This window comes from Maniola jurtina, chromosome 18, assembly GCF_905333055.1.
Source record: "Maniola jurtina chromosome 18, ilManJurt1.1, whole genome shotgun sequence".
Lineage (NCBI taxonomy): Eukaryota > Metazoa > Arthropoda > Insecta > Lepidoptera > Nymphalidae > Maniola > Maniola jurtina.
Genome location: NC_060046.1, coordinates 6,115,673 through 6,137,968, shown reverse-complemented (window position 1 = coordinate 6,137,968; position 22,296 = coordinate 6,115,673). Strand labels below are relative to the sequence as shown.

The following is a 22,296-nucleotide window of genomic DNA, read 5'->3' as shown; positions in this document are numbered from 1 at the left end:
ACCCCCTTAGAGCGCTTTCCAGTCAGTTTTGACAAAAAAAACACTCCAAAAAGGCAGAGCACGCCCGCCAGCTAACACCAGCACAAACGAAGACCTGTATAAAATCTTGAATCATAATCAATGTATCCCTATAGTTGTGATACAAAAACTGCATAAAACTTCAGCATTAATTAATTGATGTGTCTGGGCTTCTTTTATGATTACAAATGTGGTTTTCAAGGAGTGCAAAATCACTGTCTTCACCTTTGGCCTCTTAATAAGCGTCGTTGCTGTGTTAACAGGTTAAATTGACGTGCAATTATGTTTAATTAGCTCGACCATCTCGACCTGTAGTTGTATTACGTAGATTTAAGCCTGTTTGTTGATCTTCCATACGGATATCCGTGAATCACTTTTTATCTTCTTATTTATATATCTTTTTTTTAACTAGTACCAAATCAAACTAAAACCGACTGCAGAAAAATAATTCATTGCAGAATCCTCGAGAATACTTTGCATTTATTTATAAGGCCAAATAACGTTTAAACTGTTACCTTAATGATATTTTAATAATTCGTCCATTAAATTGTATTGTAATTTTAACCTTGGTACGATTTTTGTTTTGTTATGCTATTGTGCTGTGCTGTTTATTCTAGGTTTATAATACTTGCCTACTCGTACTTATCTGGCGGACTCCTTGTTTGTTATCTTTTCTGTTCTGTATATTTGCCATGTGGTTTTAGTTTAAACATTTTAAGTATTTTTTGTTTTGAAGATCTTATTCCTCCTTGAGAATGCTACTTGAATTAAAAGACCGTATTTGACATTCAGCCAACACTTTTTTGTTTCAAAATATATTCCCTGCTAAGCTGCAGCATAATACATATTCATTAGTAGTATAAGTATCTGTTTAAAATCGTATTACTTCGCAAAATTACAATGAAAAATATATTTCCGTTACTTTTCAAGTACAGGACAGACGATCTTGCCAATTTCGGCGTCAACCGACAGACCTCAATTGCTGGACATAGGTATCCTGTGGTAACTTCCACACGCTACGGTCTTGATGCCGCTTGAATCCAGTCCTGCGACGCGTGTGTTACCATCTGCCCACCTAGTGGGTGGTGTGCCAACGCTGCGCTTTCCGTAGTGAGGTCGCCATTCCTGCATTTTGTTATCCCAGTGTCTATCGGTTCTTCGAACTAGGTATATACCCCACCCAATTACCACTTCAGACTTCGCAAGCACCAACCTGTTAGCTATGTTGTTACTCTAGTTCTTCTACGGGTCTCTTCATCTTTGATTTAATAATGTAGAGAAACTCCGAGCATAATAATTACTCTCTCCATCGCTCGCCGAGTGATTCTTATTAGTTTTTGTCAATTATTGTTTCCATTCTGTTACTCGTAGTTGGGGAATGCGGAGGGATTTTGACAAATAGCACTGATAGTTCCTGTGTCTAACTTGTGTATCGTTTGTTCCAGGTCAACCGGGAACTTCGCGTCGGGCGCGGCGGGTGGCGGGTGCGGGGCGCCTCGCTCCGCCCCCGCCACCCCGCTGCAGCTCGAGCCACATTCACGATCCAAACATGACAAGTAAGTTTAAGCCTCAATAGCTCAGCGGTTATAGGAGCGGACTGAGATCCGAAAGGTCAGCGGTTCAAACCCCACCCGTTGCACTATTGTCGTACCTACTCCTAGCACAAGCTTTACGCTTAGTTGGAGGGGTAAGAGGATCCATCGTCCATCTGTTATCACACGAAAGAAAAATTTAAATGTGTTCACGAAAAATTTAGCTCACTAAATCACATATAAACATAGATGGTGCAGACCGTTATTAACTTGCAGAGTTCTATATAAAGGTGTTAGCTATACCTTGTACGATGGTACGAAACCCCTCGTATGCGACTCCGACTCGCATTTGACCAGTTTTTATAAGGATTTTTATAGGTGAAACAACCTTACAATCTGAATGTGAGATGTCACACAATGCAGCAGTTGAGACTTGAGAAGTTATTTAAGGAAGCTGTCATTCAAACTGAGCTTTCATCTGGATTTCTATTAAGTTACCTCATGACAAGAATGTTCCAAGCAAAGGCGGGGGCTTTGCTTGGAACATTCTTGTCATGACTCATAAAATAAATAATTTGTCATTCACCAGTCGCAAGCACTAAACTTGTTAGATTAGCACTCAGGTGTTGAATAAATCCTAAGCGCTAACAGGTTTCGTATTAGCATGACCTACGTTTTTCCACAAAAGTAAAGATTTGACCACTCTTGAAGTCTAATCGTCTGCTATTAATGATTTTATCATGGAACTAGGTATGAGCTTAACTTGATTTTACTGTAACAAACCTTTTTAAAATAATACTAACTATCCCGTCCGGCTTCGCTTGGCTGGAATTCCTAATACATTCCTTTCTTCTTTCTCTACGTTAAAGAGAAAACCTGTGTGCAATCTCAAGTTTCTCGTCCCAAAAGTTAGAACTGTGCGCTGATATTATGTCAGTCAGTTAGTTTATCCTGTTATTTAAATAGCGTTCGATATCGAGTGACCAGGGGAGAGAGAGAAGATCAGCAATTTAGATGGATCCGCCACTCTGTCATCCTAGGGTCCAATTTTATCTCGGACAGAGGTGAATAGGTTTAAAGGCCATTTCGATTTTCTAATTCTAAAAGATTGATGCGCCTATTATGATGTATTAGTAGTTTCAATTTAACGCCACGGCCAGAAGTAATATAACTTCATGGCATTGGTACATTACTCTGAGAACAAAACTGATTTACGAGTGGGTACCTACTTACCTATCTACGGAAAAAACAGTAGATGAGCAAAACGACTATAATCTTTTGTAAGGAATTTTGAACAATAAATAATTTTGTGATGGAAACCAGCTATTTATCAGTTTGATGTCGTTCTTCGGTTTATTTTGACAAAGGAATACAAAAATAAGTTCTGAAAATAAATTAACCGAAAAATTTATATTTAATTAATTACTTAACTACTTGTTTATTGCATATTTTTTTTTGTTGACTCAAATGTTAAAAAAAATTAAGCGAGATTTTAAAGAGTTGCCTTCTCTCTATCCTTTCGAAGCTTTCTTTATATAATTAGGTACTTATCTGCTTAAAAGGCTTTCGCGTACCTACTCAAAACTCTTCGAATTTTCTCGCTATAGAACATTTTGATATTTTTCCATCCGATTTATGATGCGACTGTAAGCGACATCTATGATCATCAGATCGCAGTAATCAATTCTGATTATTATTTTTAACTTTGACACGAGATGTCACTTAGGTATCTTGCTCTATCAATCTTGTAATTTTATTATAGCCCATAAAGATCTCTATGATATTATGACTATCCTGATATTTATGCAAGTGTAAATTAAAAATTTATAACACCCCTGACAAGTGAAGGTTACAGTTACTAGAAAGGAGCTGATAACTTTAATAAAACGGCTTAACCGATTTTCTTGGATTATAGCTAAGAACACTCTCGATCAAGCCACCTTTTCAAACAAAAAAACTAAATTAAAAATGGTTCATTACTTTAGGAGCTACGACGCCACAGACAGATACACAGATACACACGTTAAACTTATGACACCCCTCTTTTTGGGTCGGGGGTTATAAATATTAAATCTACATAGTAAGCATTTATAAAGAAGCACTTTAGATGGATCTATTGACGTCAGTTTACGGCATGTTATTATTATAATATCACATAATTCATAGTTGTTGGCTTTAGTACACTGATAATATGATATTGGATAATTCCGTAATACATCTCCGTTTAAATGGCTTAGGTATAGATTATGAGGAAACGTACCTAGGATAACATAACTGCTTTCGAATATTGCCATTTGCACCAGTGGTCTTTTTCAAATGTGTTATTTATAGGTATGTCCTATCGAAGTTGAATCGAGTGTTCCTATTAAGTTTGTTTTTCAAGGCTCTCTAGATATTAAAAGGGCGCGCTTACATTTAAACCAGAAAATGCGAGTTTTCGAGCTCCAAATTAACCATCATACGAAAGACTTCCACATAATTGAATACATGTTTAAAATAAATCAATCTTTCGTATTGACAGGTAATGTAAAATTTTTGCGAAAACTATTTCACTTATAATGATCAATCTCCCGCGCCTAGTTTTAATGAAAACAATAACAAACTCAACTTTAAAGCCCTAAATCTGTCCTTAGAAATCATCTGATTTACTGGAAAAAAATATTTGTTCGCGGCCTTAAAAGAGAATCAAGTATATTTTTAATAGTAAATAGTTTGAAATGGGCTGGTTGATTAAAGTTACAAACTCTGTTCTTCCGTTTCAGCGATCTTTTTGTCCTCGATGTAAATTTTCGTAATCGTTCGTAATTTTTCGTAAATTTTTCGTAAAGCGCTCGTAATTTTTCTCTCACTTGCGTAGGCGTTTGTTCGGACTTCGAATGTCCGTATATTGCATCGGATATTATCTGTCATTTAAAATCAGATGGGATAACTTTGTTTAATATAAGCAGGTGGCTACTTCTAATTTCCTAATTTAAGTATTTAGTATTTTACTGAGATAGTATTTATTTTAATGAGGGTATCATTTCAAATAAAACTGTTTAACACTTCACAAAACAGGAAAACGATGCAAATTCATTATTCATATCATCTCTATTAAATATAGAATTAATTAGTGTACAGTGTAACGTTCTCAGTAATTAATCTCAATCAACGTGTAACAGAATAGGTAGTACATCACGTGTACTCTCGAGTAGGAGTACATCAGACGTGAGTTGTATCCATTTGTTCAATCAACACAGATAATGTTGATGTTCCCGACCCTCTTTCAGAATTGGGTAGCGATGGCAGAAATAGAATGAGTAATTTTATTTTGAAAAAATTCAAAAGATTTTCATTTTGTTAAATTTTAAGTAATGCTAAAAAAATAGCAAGTATAAAATAGCAAATAGCAATATATTTGGAATTAAGTAATCCATTCGTACGATTGTAAGTTGGTACACACTATGTTACATTAATTAAGTACTTTATTGATAAGTTAAGACACAAAACTGTGAAGTTCTCAATTTATTAAATATACTTATGGTTGAACAATGGAGACAAAACGAAAAAGTTTTCATTTTACTCCCTTACTCCGAATCCGTAATGAAACGTGACTCATAATTGCTATGTGTATCTTATATTGTTACATCAGAAGATAACAGACACTTAACGTGATCACCTGTGTCGATAAAGTATAAAAATAATAGAGAACCGTCAAGGCCGACTCTACCAAAGTTTCACAATGATAAAACAAGTCTATCTATTACAATAATTTTATCCGTTTAACATTCAATTAATGTAATATAATTAGTAATTACGTTATTTAAAAATTATAAACTTTTAGTCCTGTTAGATTTTTTATAATCAATTATCTTCTTCCCGCCACTTCATGGGTGAGATTTTTGTAAAGAATGTTGAAATTTTCCAAAATATTTTCTTAGTGGGTAATATTATAGAGAAAATCTAAACCATATACGGAATCTCAAGTTTCCAGACCCAGCAGCTGAAATTGTACGTTGATATACGTCATTAAGTCAGTTTCTCCTTTTATACACGACAAAATATACACATAAGAATTTTTGATAAACAATGAACATTAATAAATCTAAAGTGTTCCTTGTTTTGCATCTACATTGTTCCGCTTGTCTGTACTCCGTGTTTATAAACGCCCTCTTTACTTGGGTACAAACATTGCATGTACCTATTGCAGACTGCACTCCGCGTTCGCCTAGCAATCATCTTGTACCGTTGTTAAGCGGTTATCCGAAGGTGAATGCTGATTCAAGCGATTTTCGTCTTTCACCAATCGCATGATTTTTATTTCCACTCTCTATATTGTCTTCAATTAAACTTCAGTTCGCGGTACCTTTGCTATCGCGCTCGGTTCTAAGTCGGTGAATCGTAAGTTCGATGAACTCGTTTCCGGAAAGGTCATCTCGGTCTCGTATTTGTTCCTGAATACTTCTCAAATTCTTATTTTCGCCGGTATTTTAATGCATGTAATTTCGCTACGGTTCTGTTGGGCTTTCGCTATCTTATCGTTCGTGGCGATAAATTACAGCGTATTCGATACACAATCAATACGCGCTATACATAATCATTCCATCAACAGTTGTTCTCTCGAGCGCGCACGGAACGCAACCTCTGTCGAAGTTAGTTATTTGAAGCGCATTATTTTAAACACCATATTTCTTCAATAGTATCTCCTCAAAAATAGATTGAAATATTCGCTTTGCGTATCAACGTAATTGATTATTTGTAATGTTTACCTAAATTGGAATTTTCAATAGAGTTTGTGTTTGATCTTATGTAGACTATCGACTCCTTTACGGTTTACGGTTTTCGTATTTGCTTCAGTAAACTTTTCTCTGTGTACCTATTTGAGTAAATTATATAAGATCAGATTTTGAGTTTACGTGAGTTACGGACTCGTTGCCATGTTTGTTTTATTAATCTTATCACTGATGATTGATAGCCGTAATTTGGGGTCAATTACTTTATTCGCAATCGTCATTCGAGGAGTACGTACTCGTGGGTATCATTAATTCCATTCATTCATTATTTACTCGTTCCGACTACTGTGCCTGACGTGTGCATTTAACATATCTCTTATTGTTTAAGAAAAATGTGTTTAAAACGTGGTGAAGAATGTTTCTGTGCCTTCACGTGCTTTGTCAAGTGCAAAGTAGTGACACGTGTTACAACGGTGAAAGGTGCATTAGACAGTGTGTGTTTTGAATTTTGATTGATAATGTGATACGGAACAATGGTGGATAATGCCTCCTTCGAGTTCTCGGACGACTCCAGTGCGGAAGGAAGCATAAGGAACTCCGAGAATTACGGGTATGCTTTGATTAATTTCTAGCCTTTATAGTTCTTAAACTTGTCATTTAATATCTAGAGTTTTTCCTTGTATGACTTAATGTTAGTCTTTATTTAACGAGAAATCTACAATATCTGTAGACATAATGGAAATATTTTGACCTTGGTTTGTTCATCAAAAAAATTCAGCTCATAGAAACAGAACAGAGATTCTCACTGATTTATTTAGTAAATTAATATAACTTTAACTGCATCGAGCTTGGCTCTTAGCTTAGTTTAATGCATAAGTTACTAGAATTTTAAGTGTATCTTTTAGGTATTAGGGGAGAGTGTGGATGAAAGAGCCAGATTTGAATGGTGTAAAAAAAAACACACTTTTACTATATTATTTTCAAATGAAACTAGGTTTTCTTATAATCACTTTAATTGGCAATGTTATAAAATAAAAATAAAGAGGATAACAACGCTGATAATCTCTTATATAAATAGTTTAAAAAAAAAAGGAAATCGGCTCTTTCATAGCAGCAGGTCAATGAAAGAGCCACCATGTGTTATGAAAGAGCCGATACCTACTTTTGAGGTACTAAACGGTTTTTTATCAATTAAAATTATGTTAAGTATTTAAAATCAGATTAATACTAAGCTTACTTTAGTATTTCTATGAAAATCACAATTTTTTAACAGTCTCAGTAATAATTAAACATTGTCTTAATCAACAATTAAAACTTTTGAACTTTGTCTTAGTCAAAAATTAAATAATTAATAAAAATTTGTCTAAAAACATAAAATAGAGCCCTTTTTCGTATTCTTACTCTATAACTTATAAAATAAAAACAATATAAAAACAATTTAAAATTAAAAACATTTTTGGCAGAAGAAATTAATCACCCCTTTGAGGCCACACGATAACGCTAACGCTGTTCTATTTATGGACTGATTTCCAGCAAGCACTTCTTTTACAGCCTCTTCTATTGCAGCAGTTGTGGGCCTTACCCGTTTTTTAGCTGTTGACGCTTGCGAAGACATATCTTTTTATTCTGAAACATATATCATATAATAATGAAATAACTAAAATTAAAAATTTTGGACACCCCCGACCTCTATAAATATGACTGGTAGAGAATGCCATTAGGCATTAAGTTCGCCTTTTGTTTTTTTTGTATTTTGTGCAATAAAGATTAAATAAATAAATAAATAAATTATAGCTAAGAACAATCTCTATCACATCAGTTATCAAACAAAAAAAGAACCATCAGAATTAGTCCATTGGTTTAGGATCTACGTGGCCATAGACACACACACACACACACACACAGAGACAGACACACAGACACACACGTCAAACTTATAACACCCCTCTTTTTTCGTCGGCGGTTAATTAAAACTAAACGATGTATTGAATGAGCCAGTTTTCGTGTCATGAAAGAGGCGGCTCTTTCAAAGCATAAATAACTGGCTCTTTCAAAACACGACGCTTTTAAAAATATAATTTCAAAAAAAGGCACTATACCAGAACGCTGATCTGATATTATTTATGCAAAACAAGGGCAAATATATAGACGCCAATACTGTATATCAGTTTTGTCAACTTATGCAATACCCTTTTTGAAAAAAAAGATGAAAGAAACACAAAGAAACTTACTTTTTGGCTTCCGAATTTTCGTAACAGTCCTGTGAGGCCATTTGCTGTCGTAGAACTGTCAAATGTTTGTGGGTAACAGCTATCCAGTGTTGCCATTTAAGGAGTAAAATTAAACTTTGGTAGAATATCGATAAGTAATGGAAAATCACATCGGCTCTTTCAAAGCCTGGCTCTTTCATGCACACTCTCCCCTACTCTTGTTTCTGTGGAGGTCAGATGGCAATCGCTTCGTGCAAAAAAGTGGTAACCTCTAAAATTCGCTTTGGAATAATAAAGAGACCCTGGATAGACTTCGGCGAATACTATGACGAATTACCTAGATAACTCAGATTTCTCCGTTCGCTGCCAATTTATAAGCAGGTCTCAAGTATGATTCCATGGCGGGTTAGTTTTTGTGATGTCGATTTGCCACCAGCTTTCATTGATGGTCTAGATCTGTTTGCAGGTTTATTTTTTTTAAATTAACGTTATAAGAGTCTTCATCGGTGGCTAGTTACCATCCTACCGGCAAAATTGTATGTCCAACAATTCTGCTTTTCGATACAATAGCTCGTGAAAAATGATGAGGGGAATGGGCCCATAAAACCTCCATACCATAATTTCAGTTCCATAGGTTTGCACGTTTTCTGAATATATTATTATAGATGGAGATTTTTGATTTGATTTTTTTTGTCATCATCGGATGTCATCCACATATTGAACTTAGGCGATCAGGAAGCTCTTCCACTCTTGTACCATCTTTTCATTTCAGAGGAATATACTGAATTTACTCCATTAAATCCTCAACCTACTTAACTAAACTACTTCCTAAACGCAATTTCACCACGAGTCTTGCCCTCGGGATCTACCACGTACAGGAGTTTTTGTAAATGCCTGAAAATGTAACAACGATTGTTATCAGTTTTTGACTCTTCAATATTTTAAGACGAAGTGATTCAAATGCTTATTTCCACTAGAGTTGACTAAAAATCCACATGGATAGGTACAGGAGATACTGGTGCAATATGTAAATGTTAAGTAGGATAACAGTTCTGTATGTATGTCATATTAAAATTCAATAACTTGCGTAGGTCTCACCGTCACGCATGTTTTATTTATCTGGATCGACGGTAGCCTTGCCAAATCCCTTGCTTATATGGTTTATTTTCGCTTGGCCACTCCGTGTTTTTGTGTCGGGATTCTCATTCAGTATGGATGCATATAACCTGGAACAAACACGGTTCTTTGGTCAGTTGTTCTCATTCGGATCAAGAAGACGTAGAGATTCCCCGAGAGAAAAGTTTCCTGTCAACGTTTATCGAAAATGGGAGTTTTTGTCTTAAAAAAGTATGTACTTATTTTTTGTGTATTAATTTATTCCAAGGGTTAATACTTGCAAAGAGACAAAGTAAATATTTTCTTGTAAATATCTGGTTAAATAAAATAACTTGTACTTAAATAAAGCTAAAATAAAACAAGAAATAAAGGAAAAATTGTATCGTTACTTCGAACAGGGCGTAGTCGCAAGGGCTGATGTGAGTCATTTTACAGAAAATGGGGCTATTTTACTAATAGTCAGACAGGCGAACAGACAGGTAGATGGTCGGCTAGATGGGCAAATGGAGGGATAGAGACTCAGATTGATGGGTAGATTAGAACCTAAACCGCACGAAGTTACTGCTAGGGATCGCGTGTTATTTTTCTAACAAAGTTAAGTAGATCTGAATCTGAAACTACGAATTTGGAGATAGAGATATATATATATACCTACTTACAGTGTGTTTTTTAGGGTTCCGTACCTCAAAAGGAAAAACGGAACCCTTATAGGATCACTTCGTTGTCTGTCTGTCTGTCTGTCAAGAAACCTAGAGGGTACTTCTTGTTGACCTAGAATCATGAAACTTGGTAGGTAGGTAGGTCTTATAGCACAAGTACAGGAATAAATCTGAAAACCGCGAATTTGTGAACATCATTTAAAAAAAAATTAAAATGTGTTTCAATTTTCAAAATAAGATAATACCAAGTGGGGTATGATATGAAAGGACCTGTACATCCTAAAACAGATTTCTATTAATTTTTATGTATAATAGTTTTTGATTTATCGAGCAAAATGTTGGAAAAAATACCCAAGTACGGAACCCTCAGTGCGCGAGTCTGACTCGCACTTGGCCGGTTTTGTTAACTGGGACAGAATGGGGAAATCCAAAACCATAGGAGATACAGGAAAATTGTTTCAGGAAACTTTAGGTCTTTTTTTGTGAAGACATTTTTGGCATAGTCAGTTTTTTGGTCACTGTTTATATCAGAGAAATACTCCAGACACTCTCTGGTCAGGACTCAAAACTCTAAAGTTGACTGTGGAGTGGAATCGAGATTTTTATTGCGAAATGACTTGCGTGACGTTAATATTCACCATCCGTCTCCGCGGCTCAGTTAACCGGTCGACTACGATTACCATCACAAATATTTGAATTTAATCAGAAATATCATCTCGTGACTTCGTCTGTCTGCATCTACGATCATGACCATCGTGGCTTTCCACAAATCATGTAGAATTTCAGCTCAAATAGATTTATCACAAAAAGAAAGTGTTGTACCTACAATCAATCAAGTGCCTACCGGTTTATTTTATTAACTACTTGTTAATGTAATAGCTTTGTGAAAAACGAACAGTTTTATCCTACCTTATCCTGATCCTATATTATGTTGCGAGATTTGGTCTCATGAAAAATTCTAAACATTTTAAGGAAATCAATATTTGCTGCTTAAAGTCGGTTATAAGGTATCATTTGAGGAACAAAGTGAGTCTAAGCAAGCGAATAGTCCTTATCGTTCATGGCATTTAGCTTTCGAACCGAGAGGGCTGTTGTATGAACGATTTCATAAACTTGGTCTCCATCTTAGACGACTTTTTGTGTCAATCAGCCCTTCCTAGGACTCGCAAGAACTGCATATTCATTTTCTTCGTAACGGAGGCTGACCTCCATTCTTGCAAGTCTTTCAAAGCTTCGTTCAACCAGCGGCTAGTCCCAAGGTTCCAACTTTTTCTTATTGGACGATACCCAATATGCACTTGCTGCTAATCACGATCGCCTCGCATCCACTCTATGGAGCTGTCTCGCCGGTTTTCTGCAGTTACATAATCGACGATTCAAACAGCTGCAGCAGCTAGAAGACTAATGTAATAGGCATTATGTTATTTGATGTCGATTACGATATGCCGTTCATATTTATTTCATAACTAGCTGATGCCCGCGACTTCGTTCGCGTAGATGTAGGTTTTTTAAAAATCCCGTGGGAACTCTTTGATTTTTCGGGATAAAAAGTAGCCTATGTGCTAATTCAGGATATTATCTATCTCCATTCCAAATTTCAGCTTAATCCGTTCAGTAGTTTTTGTGTGAAGGAGTAACAAACATACACACACACACACATACACACACATACACACACACACACACATACACACACATACACACACACACACACACATACACACACACACACACACACATACACATACAAACTTTCGCCTTTATAATATTAGTGTGACAAGTGTAAATTAAAAATTTATAACACCCCCGACAAGTGAAGGTTACAGTTAATAGAAAAGAGCTGATAACTTTCAAACGGCTGAACCGATTTTCTTGGATTATAGCTAAGAACACTCTCGATCAAGCCACCTTTCACACAAAAAAAAAACTAAATTAAAATCGGTTCATAAGTTTAGGAGCTACGATGCCACAGACAGATACACAGATACACACGTCAAACTTATAACACCCCTCTTTTTGGGTCGGGGGTTAAAAATGATAAAATTGCAATATGTTATATAATAATAATGATTTCTGCAGGTCAAAGTGTAAAGCCGTCAACATGAACTGTGTCGTTAATGTGGCTCGTAAAGATAACGTATCTTTCATAGAAGTTGTTAAAGAGACGATTGATCTCTATGCGGGCACAAGGCACGTGTGACTAAACAAGACAGAACTTATTTTATACCTAATAAAAAAACGTCAGAAAATTATCCAGAGACATAGGGCCGACTCACACAGTCGGAGTGAAGTGGAGCCTAGCCACAAATTCCAAACTCAAGATTTTTTTGCCTGAAAAAATAGCCTTTTTTAACTTTCCCGTGAAATAGAAATTGCGTCAATGTAGTCAGACTACGCTAATCGCTTTAATACTTATTCTATATTTGGAAATTTCTATACAACAACTTTTAATATACATACTAAACCAATCAATAAACTCGTGACTCGTACCTAGAAAAACAATCACTCAACCGGTTTTGATATTTTTTCCATCGCTTTCAGTATAAGGCGTGACGGTTCACATTTCTGAAATTACTCAACCGGTAATTCTTATTGCATTTTAAATAGCGTTGTGTAATCATTATTTGTTTGTAAGGTTAAAAGAAGGAACTTTGTTTTATTATTGTTTTAAACTTTAAAGAGACTGCACAGGACGTCTCTCTGTTTACAAAGTTCTTATCCTTTAAAATTGGAAAAAGTACTGAAAACTGTCTCTGCATCAAATAGGTGCTATGCCAATTATTGTGTTGTGATCATTGCTGATAAAAGATTCTAAAATGAGTCATTGATAATTAAGATAGTTATCGGATGATTCATGTATCAAATCGGCCTAAGCGAATTCATAATAATATGTATTCCTGACTACGAAATCTTCATATCCGGCCTCGTAGCTGCATCAAGAACCTAAAATCTAGCCCCTAAAAATCATCATGGTCAGCCAATATGCATCCACTGTCGTACATATGCCTTTATTAGGTAGTGCTAACTGCCAACGTTTCCTATTCAAAGCCTCTTGATGACATGACAGCACCTTTCCAAACATCGTCGCTTAATCTAGCCGTGGGGCGCCCTACACGTTTTGCGAGACGCGGCCTCCACTCGAGGACCTTTCTAGTCGTCCTACAAATAAGCCACTTCAACGTGATAGATACTTAACAAAAGTGATACAATCTTAATTAAATTTTTCTGTCTCTTCAGAAATGCAGTGAAGCCGTTGTCCGGTTCGGCGCCGTCGGTGCGAGTGTCAGGCTTGGCGTCGGGAGACGAGGCGAAGGATGGCAAGCAGCCGAGCAAATCCCGACAGAAGAAGTTCCAGAGGCATTTCCCGCAGGTCGGGCCTGAAGAGCGAGTACTCAACTGTGAGCATTCTCTTTCACGTATCGACTTTTAGTTTAATGACCTTTCATATCTAAATATCTATAAGTCTGAGTTCAGTTCATGCCGTGAGCTGCTGAGCTTAGCTGCAATCTTGATGATACAGTATAAAGTGAAATCTAGTACTGGCTTTGGAATGAAATTTTGTATGTTTGTAATCACAGAAGTCTTAACTTAAACTTAACTTAACTAAAAACTTAAAAGTTCATGGACGAAGTCGCGGGAATCAACTTTTAATAATATAAACTGTACTTATAATCATGTTTCCCCCGATTATTTTATTATGATAATCATGCACAAGCCTGACCAAAATATATTAGTGTTAATTGACTTTCATATTATATTTCGATACTTCTGGATATTTGAATGTCACTGTGCCATTGGACCAATATTATGATTTGTTTGTTGCGTTTCCACAAGGTCTGACGTACATACTGATACATTCACACACTGATACTGCTCTACATTTCAATCTTATATCTCAATCGCGAAATAAATATTGTATTTAAGGTCTTTTAGTTTTAATTTTTAAGTATGGTCTTGAATTTAGTGAGTAACTAGTGTGGAGTTTTTTAAATTCTTAAAATGAATTAAGTCAGTATAGTTTCTATACTAATTAATTCTTTGTTTGGGTTATCGGATTTAGTTTCAGTGGTTGGGTCATATAGATTAGGGAGGTGAAAAAAGAGCCAGATTGACAAATGATAATAGCACAACTCTATTATAGAAGAAGAGAGGGGTTTCATTAACTACTTTTAGCTGAGTTATGATACCATTTTCTATCATTAGCAAACGTTGCACAATTTCATTGCTCATGTGTTTCATTATAAACAAAAGTATGAGGTCAATTCTGTACATGAAGTATTCCTTCATATCCTACAGTACCCATTGTTTGCGACGATACGGTGACAATTGTTTATAAATACTATGTCATCTTTATTTCAGATTACTCGTGCGCCTTAGTCGGTGATCTACTGTTGCAAGGGCATCTGTACATTACGAAGAACTACTTCGCTTTCTACTCTAACGTCTTTGGCTATGTGACTAAGGTCAGTTTGTAGAAATTACGTACAACCGAAGATTTTAGTCGTAGTTTATCATAAATATGTCTGGGAAGACAGGTTTGCTGTGACTCAAGCTTCCGTGTCTCACGTTGAGGTTCAAGTCCGAGGATTGTTCCTCCGTGACGAGCGCAACGGGTGGTCGTGCAAGGAAGGCATTGTGCGCCGCCATTTTTCTCGTAGCCTCCCAAGTCCCAATATGCATCGGGACTTGACAGTTAAGAGTGACCACAAGTTAGGTTTAGTGGTTAGTGTTTAAAATCATATATAACCCAATTTCTCTCCCGGGGAGTCAGGTAAGTTATGAGAGGTTTCCTTAAAAAAAGTAATATTTTGTAATTACTTGCTTCTAACTTGATCTTTGACTTTCGTTGGGTTAAAATGTTGAGGTAAATGCTAATTAATGTTTTTTGCGTTACGTAATTTTATTACACGTAATAAAATTAAATATACTACTTATTTAACTTTTGTCAACTTTATAATGCTACAATGTTTATTACACGTACGTAATTAACACGTTTATTTTGTCTTACTTAACCTACAATCTACATCATTTATTTTTTCTTAACGTTCACAATACAAGACATACAAAATAAAGAGTCGAAATTGTTTTATTTTTCTAATGTTGATGATTGAAGTTAGATGGTATAGGTATAATTTATTATTCGTGCGATCGTAAACAAGTTTGCACTTCAGTACGTATTTTCAAAGTCGGATATCAAGGTGAACGGGGTGCATTAATTATACGGCATACGGGTGTACGGTATATCGAGATTCGAGAGAATTTGCTAATCGTACCTACTTAACATCACCGGTCTAAAAGCCAATAAAAACTATTTGCAGGATATACATCGTAGGTAGGTATTTGGCCGAGTTTAAATATATATATATATTATATCAAAGAGTAAAGGTTCAAACTATCAAGTTGAGAGCAGTGATCGGCTTTCGAAAAATTATTGAGCCTATTTTTGTGACGCGCAGTTAGGTTTATGGTTGCATTGGCGCAGGATTCGGTTCGTATTCTCAAACTTCTGACAGTTATGAAGGCAAAATTAACTTTTTAAAATATCTGGTCCGGTTACTTGACAGTTAATGTAAATGTAGAGATCTTAATACAAATGGAAAGTTATTCTGATGGTGGTTTGTGTATGCAAGTAACACCTTTCTAAATCATTAATGAATGCTTGAACAAATTAAAACATCTGATTAGATAAAATAGGTACATGACATGAATACAAAATTTGAACTAAAAGCTTTTACACGAAGTTAGAAGAAGTGAATAAACAGATCCCTGTGGATTCTACTTATAGGGCAAAGAAAAAGTAGTACGAACTTTAACTGAACTAATCTAAATATCCTAATGGGGAAATAAGTAGATAAAACACTCGTAGAAAATATTCTTCGATAGAAAATAAGATGAAAGTTTTCAAATTAGGTTTACAAAAAAAAACCCACGCAAACTTCGGTCATTTTGTGTTTAGTTGAGAAAAGTAAAATTGCTTATCTTATTGTAAGATGGAGGTTACATACAAGCTTAGTTAGGCATCAGTTCAATCCATTGTGGATAAAAAATAACGCCAAATTTATTCATATAATATAGCTTTGATTTATAGACTGATGAACCAAATAGATAGGCAGATTATGTGATTAACCTGTTTTTCTTTTTAAATTCTAGCTGTTAATACCGACGACGTCCGTCCTTCGTATAACGAAAGAGAAGGTGGCGCGTATAATTCCCAACGCGGTGGGCGTCTGCACGCGGGACGAGCGCCACGTGTTCGGCTCGTTGCTGTCGCGCGACTCCACCTACAAGCTGATGATGCACGTGTGGAAGAACACGCGCGTGCCCGAGCTAGCCGTGCCTGAGCCACAGGTGTGTATCGTTATACTCATCATTGATGTATAGTAGGATAAAATAACGACCTATAAACCTGCCCTGAAGCACTCCAAAATTTTGTGTTGCTTTCATGCGCATGGGTTTGTGTATGCGTGCGTACGTGCCTGCGTATATGTGCAAAATACAGTGAGTAATGTCTTAACCTTCCTTGTAGTACTTCTAAATTCAATTGGCAGAAAAACTATAAAATAATGCATAGTATATTGACCTTTATCTTCACCACGTAAAACACAAATTCTATACAAACTTTTTTAGATTCAGTAAACACGCTGCCAATGTGAATTAACCCGATCCCACAACTAACCCTCATGGGTTAATCGTGAGATCATAGGATATCTAAAACACATTGCCTCAACCTTCCTATTAGTTCGAGAGTATATTTTAATAAATAATAATAATGTTATGATTTTAAGGGCAATGACTATGAATAAATCCATTCACTTAAAGTTTATTTGTAGCCTATTCCAAGGTTTGATTAAACTTTTAATAATTTTGTATGTTCTTGAATTTAACTTGATACACTTTCGAGAAATATCTGTACCTATACTGTCATTTATGAATACATATAAGTTAGCATGATTACTGAAAGACGGAATGGAAACCTGTGAGTGTTCTGCATAACAAAGGACTGTAAAGGTCAAATTCAAAACCTCCATGATCGTCGGTCACCCTTCCGGTTGCTAACTTGGGGACAGTGCTTAACTAGTACAATCGACTGATATTATGCGCTATCGCAACTAGACCCTACGCCCCACAAGAATCGTGTACGCCTAAGCGTATTCATTTGAGCACATCTATCGCTAAAAGAGATGTTGCCTATCTCAAAAATAATCTCTATTTTCTGTTCAGTCATCAATCAATTAATTAAACTTTAAAACAAGAGTGAATAGGCAACTTGTAGGTAAATGCGTCGCATCTTCCATTATCATTTTCCATCAGGTGTGATTGTGGTCAAGCGTTTGCCCATAGTGAATAAAAAATTAAGTTCATCAGTCCAGTAGGCTAGAAGTCATCACACACTGACTTTCTGGTACGCGGCCTCCACTACAGAACATGTCTGCCCCCAGCGGCCATTGGTTCTGCCATAGACATCGCCTACCCACTGCCAATTTAGCTTGCTAATTTATTGAGCTATGTCGGTAGTTTTTCTACGCATTTAATATTTTTCTGCTAATATGAATTTTTGGTTGCAGGAACTTCGGGGTTCAGAAATAGAAGCATCCGAGTACTCGCCGGAGGACGACAGCAGCTCCGGCGGCGCCGACCACGTCGATGCGCCCGCCACCACCGTGCGCCCCGAGCCCGAAGCCATCATAGCTGCCGGTATGTACATTTTTAAATAATCAAATATCGAGCAAACAGTAGGCGGGTCACCTGATGTTAAGTGATTATCGCCGCCCATGAACATTTGCAGCACCAGAGGTACCGCCGATGCGTTGCCGGCTTTTCAGGAATTTGTTGGTCCGCCCCTTGAGTAACCCCACGTTGTAAGCGAATGGGAACACCGCCGTGGATGGGACTTGATTCCACAGTTTGCATGAAGAAGGACCTCGAGAAGCCTCGATAGCTCAACGGTTGAGGAGCGGACTGAATTCCGAAAGGTCGGCGGTTCAAACCCCACCCGTTGCACTATTGTCGTACCCACTCCTGGCACAAGCAGCTTGTGACAAGCTCACAAGCTTTACACTTAATTGGAGGGGAAAGGGGAGTATTAGTCATGAGTAGCATGGCTAATATTCTTTTTTAAAAAAAAAGGTGCCATACCTGTTTCAGGTTAGACCGCTTCCATCTTAGACTGCATTACTTACCGCCAGGTGAGATGGCAGTTAAGGGCTAGCTTGTATCTGAATAATAATCTACTATATTGTTGTAGCGGGTGCGGCAGTAATCCAGCCTGCGTTGCTGACGGGTTCGGCGCCGCCGCGCCGCGCGCCGCGCTGCACGCACGCCTTACTGCTAGCGCTGGCCGTCCTGCTCTCCTGCTCCGCTGCCTTCTTCGCCTACCGACTCTACCACTGCTCCGATACCTATCCGGTGAGTTACATTACAGCTACTATGTGTTATGCTACTGCATGACCGCTTAAACAAAAATGAAAAAGCTGAAACCTCAATCCTCAGGAATGGCAAGATTCCTTATGGACTAAGAGCCAGAGCGTGCCAAACCTTCCTTATTTTATAAAAGCTGAAAGTTTTTCTGCGTATTATCCTCAACACAGGGAGGAACGGTCAGCGACTATGAAGCTTGGCACATGGTGGTTTTGGGAGATAACAGGTAGTAAAGGTGTAAAAAATCAAATCAATCATTGGTCAAAACCAAATTTCTGTCTTCGCCTAACAGACTTGATACATTCTAGGAATTTTAAAGTTTGTAGTCCAAAGCCGTGACTCATTTTTACAATATTGGTTTTAGAACGTTTCGTGGATACTTGCTGTCACATGGATCATTAAAACTTAATCACAAAATCAACGCTTTTATCCGCAGAGTTCGTCGTCTGGAGAGGAGTTATACTCGGAGCTGGTGCGGTGGCGCGCCAGACTGCACGGCCGCGCGGCGTCCGAGTTGCACGCGTTCCTCTCCACCAACCTGCTGTTACTCACCAAGGTACGGGCATGAACCTACAGACTAAGGTTGAAAATACCAGAGGTGTAACGCTGTCTCGTTTTAACAGTGTCTTAAGTTCGAGCAAAGTCAAAGTGCGCTCTATACATCCAGCCTAGGCCCTGCGTACAAGACAACACCGCACTTTTACAGGATTGTTAGTTAAAGAGTGATAGATATAAATCCAACAGAATTGAAAAGTGTCTCTAATGAAGCTTATTACTAATAGTTCATGTTACACTATGGAGACAAAACCAAAGTCAGCAGAGCATAGAGATAAAGCTAATTGTATATATACGTATTTGTCTGCTTATACTTACCAGGAAACAGATTTACAGATATAGAATGGTTCCATAAGCATACGTGCAAAAGTCAATGACAGATAGTCAATTTTTATTTATCTCTTTCCAACAAATTTTGTTGCCATCATGTTTTGAAGCGTGCTAGTATAGGCGTTGTTTTACCATAAGTTAACACCGTCCCAGTACCTATGTTCTGTACCGCTACTCACATGTGCGTCATACAAACGTACAAATTTGTCTTCACTTTTTAAGACACGAATGTATGAGCCTATCTAGATTTTTATAATATCTTTGCTTTTCCCCCAGGTGAGGCAGTCACTAGAAGCGCTATCGGGCGTGATACTCACAGACATGGCACACGCAGATATCAACATTGATGTGCCCAACGATACCGTGTTCAGTTAGCGTGCCGCGAGTGAACGAGGAGTGAACGATAAGTGAACATAGAGTAAAAGTTGAAGAGTGAACGTGGAGTGAAAGTGAAGATGAATAGTCGGGGCGCTATTAGACGGTTCATCTAGTTAATCGCACGCTGGAGACAAATCGAAAGCTAATTAAACTGCAAGAATCGCAAAATACACATACCAAAAGAGGCGTAAGTTTCGAACGCAACGGTTATTGGCAATAGCAACACCGCTTAACAAAGTTAGCCAATGACTTCGGCAGCTACAAGTTTTGCAGAAAATCGTCTGTAAATTAATTAATCAAAGTAGCTACCATCGTATACTTTATGATCGTCAATAAACAATAAATCAATAGTGTTTACAGACGATAGTCATCGATAATATCAATTGGCGATTTTTTGGTAACACACGGGTATAAGTATTTAATATTTGTTGCGTTCGATGCGTGTGGTTTGTCTCTAAAGTGCGATTAGCTAGAACAGTCAGTGAAAAGTAAGCCAAGTGAAGTGAACGGACCAGTGATATTTAACTAGTGCATTTTTAGTTTCTCTGTGATCAAGTTTAAAGGTATTAATTTCCTTTACGGACACATCCGAGTTTGTACCTGCTTCGTACGTTGCAGCTTACTAGCTTCTTTGGTTCTACCAAAGTTTAGAAATCATACAGTTGGGTAATGAATATACTAGTGTAGATAGAATAATGGCAAGTCGTAAGACCTATTAAGAAAGGTAGTAGTAGTAAGAAAAATGGGTCAGAAATGGCGTTGAAACACTTTTTTAAGGGTCTCCTACCCAGATGAATATGTTAGTCCCATTATAATCCAAATATTTAACAAGAAACATCAAAATGCCATTGAACTTACAGACGAGCATAATATAATATCTACTTTGTTGTGTTTTGCACTGTCTCTCAGTAATTAGCTAAGGCAACTAAGTAATATTTAACATTGTTAATATTCTTTAAAAACGTCCGTAAACTAAGTTTATTGCCAACTGTATGATTTCCAAACCGTGGTTCTATCTTCGCGTAACCAAGTTTCGCGTACTGTGATTATTATTATTTCTTTAGTTAGAATTTCGTGTTCTAACTGTTAAACATTCATAGTATCTTTTCTATACAAATAACTAGTATGTACTTTATACAAAATTATGAAATACCTTCTGTTTCACGCTGGTGTAAAATAAATCATGGGTCTATAGTAAAACAGTACTGTAAGATTTAAAAAAATAAATAAAATGATGACGTGTAGAAAAGATACGATGAGTGTTCACCCTAAGTTGTATAAAGTTAATTTAGTGTTTACCCAAAGAAAACTCTGATTTAAAAATGTGATTTTGTATATAGGAGCAAGTCAAAACCAATTAAAGAGCCTATAAGGCGACGTTAGGTGTTATTGAATGTGTCAAACACGATAGGTTAAGGGTGATAGACGGATAGGTTTCGAGGTTAGAATTGTATGTATTGAATTTGACCCAAATACGTATGGAAAATGCAAAGTTACCTATTTAAGTTTTTCAGTAATATTTTTCCTAGTAGTTGGACTTAAAATGATATTTTGTTGAGTGAAGTAATTCTTAGTTGGTTTTTGTCAAGAACAAACGTTTCCTTTAAGTCCGGTTTACTTTATTCCAGAAGAACTTCAAAATAAGAGTGAATAAGCATCTTCTAGGCACACACGCTCTACCTTAGGCTGCATCATCACTTACATGATATAGTGTGATTGCAGTCAAGCGCATGCTTACATAGTTTAGATAAATATTTGCTAAATAACTATGGTTATGATTATTATGATTATAAAATAATTCCAGTAGATATATAAATCTAGTGCTATAACTGCAGAGGCCTACATATGACTGGTATAATGCAAAAGAAAATCAAGCACTGGAATTTTAATACATTTACCGACTATGACTACTAAATTAAATGAAATCTATATTTATTTTATAATAATATAATTTGTATATTCTTGGTTTTTGACATTTTTGTTTTGAATCGGACATTCTTTGCTTGTGATACTTTTATACATTGATTGACCTTGATTATAAATCAATTGAGATTTACTTAAAAGCGAAGTAGGTATCCACTAAAAATAAAACTTGCAGAAGTCCGCTCTGGTCTTTGGCAAGAAAGAAATTAACTTGCTGCAACAAACTTGCAGAAATTGACTCGTCAGTGTTTACACAGTGCAAGTGGCTTGCCAGAGCGGACTTTCTACAAGTTTTATTGCTAGTGGATACTTCGCTAAAAACGAATTGTAGTGACCGTGACTGGATTTAAAGTAGTTAGGTAGAGTGTTGATAGTTAAATATTTTTCTTTTAAACATTCCATGAACTAACTTAGTGAATTAGAGCCAGAGTATTTTCTAAACTTA

General features: G+C 36.6%; 1 protein-coding gene across 1 annotated transcript in view; it reads left to right on the top strand.

The window, feature by feature from the left end:
- Nucleotides 1-21,991, top strand: part of LOC123874438 — an 83,471-nt gene extending 61,480 nt beyond the window's left edge. Inside the window, exons 17-24 of the mRNA XM_045919766.1 lie at nt 1,464-1,574; nt 13,485-13,645; nt 14,607-14,710; nt 16,398-16,595; nt 17,813-17,942; nt 18,493-18,653; nt 19,102-19,221; nt 19,827-21,991. Of these exons, the coding sequence (XP_045775722.1) occupies nt 1,464-1,574; nt 13,485-13,645; nt 14,607-14,710; nt 16,398-16,595; nt 17,813-17,942; nt 18,493-18,653; nt 19,102-19,221; nt 19,827-19,925 (1,084 nt within the window). The 3' untranslated portion in view covers nt 19,926-21,991. The remainder of the gene's footprint in view (nt 1-1,463; nt 1,575-13,484; nt 13,646-14,606; nt 14,711-16,397; nt 16,596-17,812; nt 17,943-18,492; nt 18,654-19,101; nt 19,222-19,826) is intronic.
- Nucleotides 21,992-22,296: the final 305 nt, after the last annotated feature.